Raw genomic sequence first — 12,323 nt, forward strand, 5'->3', positions numbered from 1 at the left:
AGCACAGGCTCCGGACGCGCAGGCCCAGCGGCCATGGCTCACGGGCCCAGCCGCTCCGCGGCATGTGGGATCTTCCCGGACCGGGGCACGAACCCGCGTCCCCTGCATCGGCAGGCGGACTCTCAACCACTGCACCACCAAGGAAGCCCACCATTATTTCTTTTTACAGTAGTGAAGTCTTAGAATTTGGGGTATGATCTCAACAGCGCCTCACCTCACAGCTTCAACTGACATACACTTAGTGCTAGTTTCTGCTTTGCCATCACAAATACCTGTACTGGTCATCACCTCTAGAATTCCGAGGGTCAGACTCAGTAAAATATATGCCACATCACAGTGACAACAAATATATAAAAATGATCACACATCTGAAAATATTCTTTCGTGGACTAAAATGTGCTGTTGCAAAAACTCTTGGACTTTTTCTGTTTTTTACCATCCATTTATGTTTTTCAACTGAATTTTTAAAAGATTTTTATTTCGAGATAGTTGTAGATTCACAAGCAGTTGTATGAAACAATAGAGATATGCCCTATACTCTTCACCCATTTTCTCCCAAAAGTAGCATCTTGAATAACTATAGTATAGTATCACAAAATGTGGAAATTGACTTTAATACAACCTACAGTGCTTATTCAGATTTCACTGGCTTTACATGTACCCATTTGTAAGTGAGTGAGTGTGTGTGTATGCATGTGTAATTCTATGCAGTTTTATCACATGTATATGTGATCACACCACTGTTAGGATACAGGACAGTTCCGTCAACACAAGACTCCTTCGTGTTACCCTTTTTAGCCACAGTTACTTCTTTCCTTTCCTCTTCCCTAACTCCTGGCAACCACTTATCTGATCTCCATATTTGCCATTTCAAGAATATTATATAAATTGAACCATGCAGTATGTTATCTTTTTTTTTTTTTTTGGTAAACAGTCTGGGCCTAGGACCTCTGTTTAAGTCTTAGTCATTCACCACAGAGAGAAGGACAAAGAACAGCTAATCCTCCAGGCTCTAGATAGCTTCCCTGCCTCACAGAGATGTTTATGAAAATACATAAATCTGGGACTTCCTTGCGGTCCAGTGGTTAAGACTTCGCCTTCCAATACAGGGGGCGGTGCAGGTTTGATCCCTGGTCGGGGAGCTAAGATCCCACATGCCTCGCAGCCAAAAAACCAAAATATAGAACAGAAGCAATATTGTAACAAATTCAATAATGGCTTTAAAAATGGTCCACATCAAAAAAAATCTTTAAAAAGAAAGAAAATACATAAATCTCATATGCATGAGTTTTTTATTAATTGAAATTTTTATTGTGATAATTGTATATGTAACCTTTTGAGACTGACTCTTTTCACTCAGTATAATTCCTTTGAGATACATACAAGTTGTGTGTATCAATAGTTCATTCCTTTTTATTGCTGAGTAGTATTCCACGGTATGAATATACTATAGTTTGTTTAGCCAGTCACCCTTTGGAAGGACATTTGGATTGTTTTCAGTTTTTGGCTAATACAAATAAAGCTGGTATGAACATTTGTGTACAGGTTTTTGTGTGAACATAAGTTTCCTTTTCAGTGGGATAAATGTCCAAGATTGTAATTGCTAGGTACTGTAAGAAGTGTATGTTTACTTTTATAAGAAATTGCCATACTCTTTTCCAGAGTGGCTGTAGCATTTTACATTCCTATAAGCAAAGTAAGACCAGGTTCTTTGCATTCTCTGAGTCCTCACCAGAATTGGTATTTCACTTTTTTTTTTTTAACTTTAGCTAATCTCATATGTGTAGCGATATCTCATTGAGATATATTTAGATTAATGTTTCCTTAATGAGAATCCCTCTCTCCCTACCCACGCTCCCTGACCCCAATATATATATATATCTCCAATAAACACATGAAGAGAATATGGTGTATCTTCTTTGAAGAAATGTCTATTTAGTTCCTTTGCCCATTTTTTTGAATTTTATTTTATTTTTACACAGCAGGTTCTTATTAGTTATCTATTTTATACATATTAGTGTATATATGTCAATCCCAATCTCCCAGTTCAACACACCCGCCCCCTGCCACTTTCCCCCCTCAGTGTCCATACGTTTGTTCTCTACATCTGTGTCTCTATTTCTGCCCTGCACACTGGTTCATCTGTACCATTTTTTCTAGGTTCCACGTATATGCGTTAATATACGATATTTGTTTTTCTCTTTCTGACTTACTTCACTCTGTATGACAGTCTCTAGGTCCATCCACATCTCTACATATGACCCAGTTTTGTTCCTTTTTATGCCTTTGCCCATTTTTAAATTGAGTTATTTATCTTTTTATTGTTGAGTTATAAGGGTTCCTTACATATTCTGGGTATAATTCTCTTATCAGATATATGATTTGCAAATATTTTCTACCATTCCTTGGGTTGTCTTTCTTTTCACTTTTTGATGGTATCACTTGTAGCACGAAGGTTTTTAATTTCAATCAAGTCCATTGGGAAAATATATATTTGTGTCTTGTGTACTTTTGTTGTTATATCTAAGAATGCATTGCTTGAGCCAAGTCACAAATTTACACCAATGTTCTCTCTCTTTCTTTTTTTTTAAAAGTAAATTTATTTGTTTTTTATTTTTGGCTGCATTGGGTCTTTGTTGCTGCGTGTGGGCTTTCTCTAGTTGCAGTGAGCAGGGCTACTCTTCGTTGTGGTGTGTGGTCTTCTCATTGCAGTGGCTTCTCTTATTGCAGAGCACAGGCTGTAGGTGCGTGGGCTTCAGTAGTTGTGTCATGCAGGCTCAGTAGTTTTGGCTCATGGGCTCTAGAGCGCACACTCAGTAGTTGTGGCACATGGGCTTAGTTGCTCTGCAGCATTTGGGATCTTCCCGGACCAGGGCTCAAACCCGTGTCCCCTGAATTGGCAGGCAGATTCTTAACCACTACGCCACCAGGGAAGTCCCTGTGTTCTCATTTTTTTTTTTTTTTTGTGGTACGCGGGCCTCTCACTCCCGTGGCCTCTCTCGCTGTAGAGCACAGGCTCCGGACGCGCAGGCCCAGCAGCCATGGCCCACGGGCCCAGCCACTCCGCGGCATATGGGATCCTCTCGGACCGGGGCACGAACCCGCGTCCCTTGCATCGGCAGGCGGACTCTCAACCACTGTGCCACCAGGGAAGCCCCCTGTGTTCTCTTTTAACAGTCATATTTTTAACTTACATTTAGATTTAGGTCTGTGGTCCATTTTCAATTAGATTTGGGCATGGTATAAATATTTCTAACACTTTAAAATTTTTTTCCAGCTTTATTGAGATATAATTGACATATAACATTGTATAAGTTGAAAGTATACAACATGATGATTTGATATACATATATATTGTGAAATGATTACTGCAGTAAGGTTGGTTAACACCTCTAGCACCTCACATAATTATCATTTTCCTTTGTAGTGACATTTAAGATATACTCTCTTAGCAACTTTCAAGTAATACAATATTGGTAACTGTGGTCACCATGCTGTGCATTAGATGCTCAAAACTTACTCGTTGTATTTCTTATGCTTTTTATAAAAGTTTTATAACTTTACATTTTACATTTAAGTCTGTGATCCATTTGAGTTGCTTTTTGTAGGTGTGTCCAGTTGTGTCAGGACCATTTGTTGAACTCAAATACAATTTTTAGGTTAAAATTTAACTGTCTCATCTGATAAGATTATCTCCCAGTAAAGAAAATGGAAAGGAAGTTTCTCCTTGAAGATGAAACACATATATTATTTTTAAAAGTTCTAAAGTCTTCAAGCTAAAATAATGAACCACAATAAAAAAGACTTGGCTTTTCATATTTCAAGTCTTTTTGTCTGGAACTTTGTTCATCCATGGCTTTAATTAGGTGGTTTGTGAACAGCTGGTGGACATATGGTGAAGTTACACCTCATTAATAGAATATAAATTTTCCATGTCGTTTTGTTGCCTCTTTCTTTGCAGTTATTTTGCTTTAAGACAAACTTCTGTTATACAAAAGTCTGGCCTTTTTGTCTTGGGAAATATCTGCAGATACTTTATATTTGTTTTATATTACTCATTGTCTCTTAAGTTTTATAGTCATGCATTAGATACTTTATACCTCATCAGGTTCCTTTAAAAGTTTGTATCGTTCGGTTGCTCAATTTGAAAGATATATTTCAAAAAATGATTATGACATATAAGATAAGCTTTCAAAAGTACAACAACCTCCTGTTACCTAGGATAGCTGAATAACTGAGAATTACCATATAACTGTATGGGGGTTATCAGTGAAATCAGTCGGTTAGTTATAAAGTATACTTGACATTAACAATGTGCATAGTGCTTTTGCTGTGCTCTTTTTAAAATATTTTCTTTATCGGCGTATAATTTTATAATTCACATACCATAAAATTTACCCTTTTAAAATGTATCATTTAATGGTTTTTAGTGTATCCACAAAATTGTGCAACCATCACTAGTATCTAATTCCAGAACATCACGATGTTGATTATTTGCCAATCTCATATGACTTATTTTTTTGCTAATTTTATATGCCTAGTTTACTTCAAAATAGACTTGAGGTGGTTTACAATAACAGACTTATTATAACAGGGTCAGTATGATATAAGAGATCAAAAACATTAGTGAGATGGGAGGAATAAATAAACCAAAAACTCAGACTGAAGCTAATGTAATGTTGCTGTTAAGCAAAGTATGTAAACTTAAAACTCCTAACCTGATAGTGTTTCATATTCTATCATGGATCCAGAATTATATTCGTGAAAAGTCACATCACAATGCTTTCCTCTTTAAAACTCCCTCTTGATTCCCACAGTCAAAAGTCATGTTTGAAGTTAATATATGATACTCATTCAGGGTCATGTATATTGAAACTGGTGGGTGGGTAGGGGTATGTATGTGAGGGGTGTAAATATGGTGCATCTGCCGTGGCATCAATTTTACATAAAAATTTTAGAGGAAAACCAATATTTTATATTAATTTAAAAACATTGCTTAATATAGAAAACGAATATGGGGTAGAATGCAGAATTTGCATGAAATACAACGTAAGACTTCAAATAAGCGTTGTTCTTGATCTCAGTTATAGGGGGTCTGATCCTAGGAACCCTTCTACCTTCCTAGTACATGTTCTCTCTTTGCCACTGGTGTTTCTGCTTTGGAAATAATGGCGAAATTCTGGCCTACCAAACCAAACAAACACATGCAGAAACAAAACAACCCAAGAAACCCCAAAATCCTACCCTCAAATTCTTGGGTTGGTATAAAATCCCTTCATGATATGCTAAATATCTCACAGATCTGGGCCAATATTCAGTCCTTTCCAGATTCTTTCTGCCTGGAATGCCCCCACTGTCAACCCCACATGACCCTTCCTATTTCCCCCCATCCCCACCCCTTCCTCCATTCCAAGTACCTGTGTAACTTCTGTCCTGGTGTCCCTTGTTGCTATGTTCTCCAGGTACTTTCTTCCTGCTCTGTTGCTGTAATTAGCACTATGTATTGTCATGGAGTCTACGCAGTGTGGTTAAGTTGAAAGAGGTGATAATGAGTGTGTGTCTCTGTAACTGTAGACTCCTCAAAGGCGGGGCTCATCTTTTATTCATCTGTATATCCTGGTGCATCATATGGGTTCTGACACATCGTAGATATTTACTAAATGTCTTCTTGAATTAATGAATGAATTCTGGGTGACAATGATTTGTGGAGTACAGATGATTCTGTTTTGGGGGGCTTGGTAGATTTTTTTTTTTTTTTAAATTTCAGGATAAATGGAGTTTTTGTACATTTATTCCCTCTTCCGTGCACCGTCGTTAGGCATCTAGCACACAACAGAGTACTGAAATTGCTCTTGCCAGGTCAACAATGACCCAGTTTCCAAATCTGGTGTACCTTTTCTCCCCCATTTTATTTTTCTAGAGCTGTCTGCTGCATTTGACACTGTTATAACTTCTCCACTTTTGAAGCTCTTAACTCTCTTCTTTCTGGTGTGTTCTCCCACGTCTCCTGATGTCAACCATCACATCCCCACAGGCTCCTCTTCCTCTGACTGCATCTTAACTTTCTGTTGGCGTCCTCAGGTTATGTCTTGGGCTCCCGCCCTTTTGTATACACAGAGGGGCATCTCAGCCACTCCCTTTGTTTCTGTTCTCTGACCATAATCCCCAGATTGGGGTCTTGAGTGAGCATGCTTCTAATCTTGCCACCTGTCTCCTTGGTATTGCCACCAGGATAGCCCAAAGCTTCACAGATTCTACATGTGTAAAATGAAATTCTCATTCTTTCCTGCTGAATTAATTTTTCTTCTATATCCTCCCCCCCTCGTTTGTCGAAACCACCATCTACTCAGTTACTGAAGCTAGAAACCTAGCTGTTCTCCAAGATCCTTTGTCCTCAATTATCCCCTTCAAGTTACCCATGAAGACCTCTCAGTTTTATTACCAGACATTTTACAAATTAATTTCATTATTCCAAAACTACCGCCTTCTCTCTCCAGTACTTCTGCAGAGTGGAGAGTGCATCTGGGGAGTGGAGAAATTGACAGCCTACAGCCCAGCGACTTCATTTTTTATGTCAGGTTAGTAATAAAGGACTTATCAGTTACGTGGGCAGTTATTAAACATAAATATTTGTGCCGTTTTCTGGCCCTGACATTTCTGGGATCACTCTGTATTTTTTTCCCTCACCTCTCCATGTACTATTTCTTAATTTCCTGGCTGGCCTGGACTGCCCTAGAATTCTCTGGGCTGCCCTAGACCTAGAAAGTCTCGAGTCTTTTCCAGAGTCGCATGGCATGTCCAGTAGGGAATATTCTCCAGACCTTCTTTCACATTCAGCATTACCCTGTATTTGAGTGGCAGGCAGAGGCCTCTGGTCCAGGAGACCTGCAATTTCTTTTTTTTAAAAGATTTAATCTTATTTATTTTTGGCTGCGTTAGGTCTTTGTTGCTGTGCTCGGGCTTTCTCTAGTTGCAGCGAATGGGGGCTATTCTTCTTTGCGGTGCACGGGCTTCTCATTGCGGTGGCTTCTCTTGTTGTGCAGCACGGGCTCTAGGCACGCAGGCTTCATTAGTTGTGGCATGCAGGCTCAGTAGCTGTGGCTCGTGGGCTTTAGAGTGCAGGCTCAGTAGTTGTGGCCATGGGCTTAGTTGCTCTGTGGCATGTGGGATCTTCCTGGACCAGGGCTCGAACCCGTGTCCCCTGTAGTGGCAGGCGGATTCTTATCCACTGACACCAACAGGGAAGTCCCAACCTGCAATTTCTATGTTGTCCCAGAGCCTGGGCTGGAATTGGAGACAGTTTCAATTTTTTCTGGGCTGTGCAGGGAACAGGGCTGCTTAGCCGGCCCTCAGTCTGTAGCTCCATTTCAAGGCTTCACTGCTGAATCCACCAGAGGAGGGAGCTTACTGCACTTTAAGGAAGGTTGCTTTTTTGTCATCATCCTTTCTCTGTCCTTCCCCATACTTGTCAGAGAGTAATTTCTTTCCTAATCATTCCTGCAAGTGTTTCTATATTCCCTCCGTCCCCATTCCTAAGGAGACATCCTTGTAAATATGTTATTTTGCACATTATTTTTACTCTCCTCCTTCTGTCACAAAGGACTTGAAATATTACACAGCTGTAAGTCCTGAGAGATGTTAAATTTCATTGTAGGCAGGATTATTATTTTTTAAATAGGAGAATGGGATCTTGTTTAGAAAATCAGACGTGTAGCCCCTTCCATCAGAGATGATTAAAAATTAAAGACAGCCAGCCCAGCAATCCCACTACTGAGCATATACCCTGAGAAGACCATAATTCAAAAAGAGTCATGTACCACAATGTTCACTGCAGCTCTATTCACAATAGCCAGGACATGGAAGCAACCTAAGTGTCCATCGACAGATGAATGGATAAAGAAGATGTGGCACATATATACAATGGAATATTACTCAGCCATAAAAAGAAATGAAATTGAGTTATTTATGGTGAGGTGGATGGACCTAGGGTCTGTCATACAGAGTGAAGTAAGTCAGAAAGAGAAAAACAAATACTGTATGCTAACACATATGTATGGAATCTAAAAAAAAATAAGGTTCTGAAGAACCTAAGGGCAGGACAGGAGTAAAGACGCAGACGTAGAGAGTGTATTTGAGGACATGGGGAGGGGGAGGGGTGGGCTGGGACGAGGTGAGAGAGTGACACTGACATATATACACTACCAAATGTAAAATAGATAGCTAGTGGGAAGCAGTTGTATTGCACGGGGAGATCAGCTCGGTGCTTTGTGACCATGTAGAGGGGTGGGATAGGGAGGGTGGGAGGGAGACATAAGAGGGAGGGGTTATGGGGATATGTTTATACGTATAGCTGATTCACTTTGTTATATAGCAGAAGCTAACACACCATTGTAGAGCAATTATACTCCAATAAAGATGTTGAAAAAAAAATTAAAGACAGTACCTTCTTCTGATGAATCTGTATTTACCTAAGTAGATGTGTTTTTGATTGTCTATCACCTAGGGTTAAAAAAAGACATCAAAGCAGTGACTCTATTCTTTTCTTCGAAAAGCTTAGGGCTATGTCCAAAGATGAGCCCAAACTATGTGAAAATCGGCAATTCAAATGCCGTTTTTTAAAAAAAAAAAGAAATAAATTACCTCTGCCAGTGGATTCCATGGCTGCTTGGCAGGGGTAATTTGCTGCAGTCCAGTGCTTTCCAAGTTGAGGTTAATTATTCCTTGTAGGAAGTTAGATATTCCTGGAAAAGGTACATTATCTTTGAGAAAAATAACTTATTAAAATATTGAGAGCATTTGTTGAACATTTAATATAGAGCTTTTTTAAAACCTTTTTTTTATTGAAGTATAGTTGATTTACACTACTGTGTTGGTTTCAGGTGTGCAGCCTACTGATTCAGTTATTTTTTTCTGATTATATTCCATTATAGGTATTATAAGATATTGAGTATAATTCCCTGTGCTATACAGTAAATCCTTGTTGCTTGTCTGTTTTATAAGTTTGTTTCCTATGTCTGTGAATCAGTTTCTGTTTTGTATATAAATTCATTTGTAGTATATTTTAGATTCCACGTGTAAGCGATATCATATGTATTTGACTTTCTCTGTCTGATTTACTTCACTAAGCATAATATTCTCTAAGTCCATAACATGAAGCTTTGATGGGGGAGGAAAAGAGATAAATTTTAGAGAACAGGACGTTTTATAAAGCAGATATCTTGGGTAAAGCGTTTAGTAGGACATCAATTAGCTAGAGGGAAAGATCAGATATTCGGGGAATGGAGAGAGAGGAAGCCAGGAAAGGGGCAGGAGGGTGGGAAGGACATTCTACCATTATTCCTTAGAGTGAGGCTTGCTGGAGCCTGTATTCTCTGAGCCAAGACCTTCTGTTCTCTTACAAATATAAGCCCTGGTTTTGCTCTTCATAGAAAGCAATGAGTTCATTGTTGTTTTTGACATCATGTCGATCCCCCCCCCCGCCGCCCCATCCAAGGGATGGATAATTAGAACTCTCTGACGAAGAAAAGGTCCTATAATCTGTTTTATAGATAATTATTTTCTGAACCATCAAGTGAAATTCAGCTTTAATCTTCAGAGCAAATGACGATTAGTTAGGATGTATTAAACTCTGTGAGTTTAATGTTCATGACAAGTGTTTCATAAAGGAAGATGCTGTCTGTTATCGCTCCTCAGAAGGAAATTGTTGATAAGAAACCATTTTGAGAAGTAAGATTTATGGCAACATCAGAAGCTAGAGAAGCTGGGGCATCTGAGCATCCAGGACAATCAAGGGCAAATGGGACAACTAAATTTTTCTTGTGCAGTCTACTGTCTTACCAAAAAAAAAAAAAAAAAATCACGTATTTGTATAGTCTCCTTCCGCAAAGCAATTAAGGAAAGTATTTACTCTTTAAAAGCCTACTCTATTTTAATGAAGCATGTTAATTCCTGAAGTTAATTCCTGAAGGAGACAGACAAGGGATACCAGTGGGAGAGCTTCCCTCAATTGTTATCTTATTATTTTTCCCTTCAAATAAAATCTTTACATTTGAGTAATCTATTGATTCAGGATTCAGTGGGTTGGTAACTTCATCTTGACCTTATTCATCCAATGAAGCATATGACCCAAATGCACAAAGTCAGACCCTTATGCTGCAAAAATCAGCTCATCTCCTTTGAACGAACTAGTTGGAAGGGTCCCAGCTTTTCACTGACTGTCAGTCAGCAACTATGCTGACTGTACTTAATATTGTACTTTTCCAATTGTATTCTATGGATACTTAGGTAGGGACTTCAGGTGGTTTATTATAGAATTTATGTTTATAATACAATAGTATCTATATTTTATTTTCTTTGGGGCTCACCAAAACCAGTGTTATTCCCCCAATTAACTAAAAACATATTCTTTAGGGTATTATATTAATTTCCTGTGGCTGCTGTTACTAAATTACCATAAAGTTGGTGGCTTAAAAGAATAGGAATTCATTCTCTCACAGTTCTGGAGGCCAGATGCCTGAAATCAAGGTGTTGGCAAGGCGGTGCTCTCTGTGAAGGCTCCAGAGGTGCCTCCTTTCCTTGCCTTTTCAGCAAGCTCCTGACATTCCTTGGATTGTGGCCACATCGGTCCAGTCTCTGCCTCCATGGTCATATTGCCTCCTCTGAAAATCCCCTCTGATTGCTTTTAGGGCTCACCCTGATAATCCAAGGTAAACTCCTCTTCTCAAAATCCTTAATCACACCATCTGCATATACAGTAAAAGTCACATGTTCCCAGGTTTAAGACGTGGACATATATTTTGGGGAGCCATCATTCAGACAAAGAGAGTACTTTGTTCTTATTTATTGGTCTGTAAGACTTGGAATGTTCAATCTACCTATTCTACCTACATTAGGAATATACCATCATAATCTTTCTAAATTTTGAGTAGATTTAAATAGAGATAAAAATATGAACTTTTTACCTTTCCCAGTAATCAACCTAGATTTAAGTTTTCATGCTATAGATCACACTAGTGAAATTAAAAATAGAAAATATGAAAAGGAAGATAATCCTGGTATCATTTATATTTGATCTTGGTCAACTATACAAGTATAAAAATACTAAAATCATTAAAATATTAAAAATCATTTTTACCATAATTTATACATCTGGAAAGTATTGAGTGATAACGGGTACATTTGGGTTATGCTGACTAGGTATTGAAAATAATTTATTTGGGATTGAAATTTTGTCAGTGAAGTAATCCACAAGGTGCATACATTATGAGCAAGCTAGCAGGAGTATTTTGATACAAAGTATTTGTGAAAGTAAAGGTAGTTTGCACTGGATTTGTTTGCAGTTTAATTCTTTTTTTTTGCGGTACGCGGGCCTCTCACTGTTGTGGCCTCTCACGTTGCGGAGCACAGGCTCCGGACGTGCAGGCTCAGCGGCCATGGCTCACGGGCCCAGCCGCTCCGCGGCATGTGGGATCTTCCCGGACCAGGGCACGAACCTGTGTCCCCTGCATTGGCAGGCGGACTCTCAACCATTGCGCCACCAGGGAAGCCCAGTTTAATTCATTTTTGACAGATGCCAACAAAACGTTTCTCCTTTTCATAGTACTAGGAAAGAAGAGAGCATGTAATGTCAAACCTTTATTAACCTCTCTCTGCCTATACCTGGACTTTCCCTACACATACAGGTATTTATAATTATGAATCCACATACATCAGTTGCTGACAGCAGTGTCAAGTTAGTGTGTGCCCAACTAGTAAGGTTTACTGAATTTTCAGGTGGGCTTGGCATGCTAGGCAGGCAGTACCAAGTTGTTTAGAGAGATCTCTCTTTCAGACTGTAGAAATGTCTGAGACATGTAAACCAGATAGATAGCTTGACCCCCATTATGTGGTTCAGTTAATTTAAAAATGAAGACTGGGGGCTTCCCTGGTGGCGCAGTGGTTAAGAATCCGCCTACCAATGCAGGGGACACGGGTTCGAGCCCTGGACCGGGAAGATCCCACATGCCGCGGAGCAACTAAGCCCGTGCGCCACAACTACTGAACCTGCGCGCTAGAGCCCGCGAGCCACAACTACTGAAGCCCCTGCACTGCTCCGCAACAAGAGAAGCCACCGCAATGAGAAGCCTGCGCACTGCAACAAAGAGTAGCCCCAGCTCGCCGCAACTAGAGAAAGCCCACGCGCAGCAACAAAGACCCAACGCAGCCATAACAAAATAAATAAATAAATAAATAAGTAAATAAAATAAAAATGGAGACTGAGCTCTGGGAAAGAACTGCCCTGTTGCCCATGTTTACCTGAAATGCAGGAACTCATTTGAAGTAGC

At 39.5% G+C, this 12,323-nt stretch overlaps 1 protein-coding gene across 7 annotated transcripts in view; it reads left to right on the plus strand.

Moving 5' to 3' along the window:
- PPM1L (protein phosphatase, Mg2+/Mn2+ dependent 1L) overlaps positions 1 to 12,323 on the plus strand; it is a 335,379-nt gene that overhangs the window by 84,898 nt on the left and 238,158 nt on the right. For 2 of the 7 annotated variants that reach the window (XM_067737902.1, XM_067737897.1), the window contains exon 2: positions 6,498 to 6,578. The exons of the other annotated variants lie outside the window; for them this stretch is intronic. Coding sequence is in view for 1 of the 2 variants with exons in the window: in XM_067737897.1 (XP_067593998.1) it covers positions 6,498 to 6,578 (81 nt within the window). In the remaining variant the exon portion in view is untranslated. The remainder of the gene's footprint in view (positions 1 to 6,497; positions 6,579 to 12,323) is intronic. 7 annotated transcript variants of the gene reach the window in all.

Source organism: Pseudorca crassidens, chromosome 5 (assembly GCF_039906515.1).
Source record: "Pseudorca crassidens isolate mPseCra1 chromosome 5, mPseCra1.hap1, whole genome shotgun sequence".
NCBI classification, from domain to species: Eukaryota; Metazoa; Chordata; class Mammalia; order Artiodactyla; family Delphinidae; genus Pseudorca; species Pseudorca crassidens.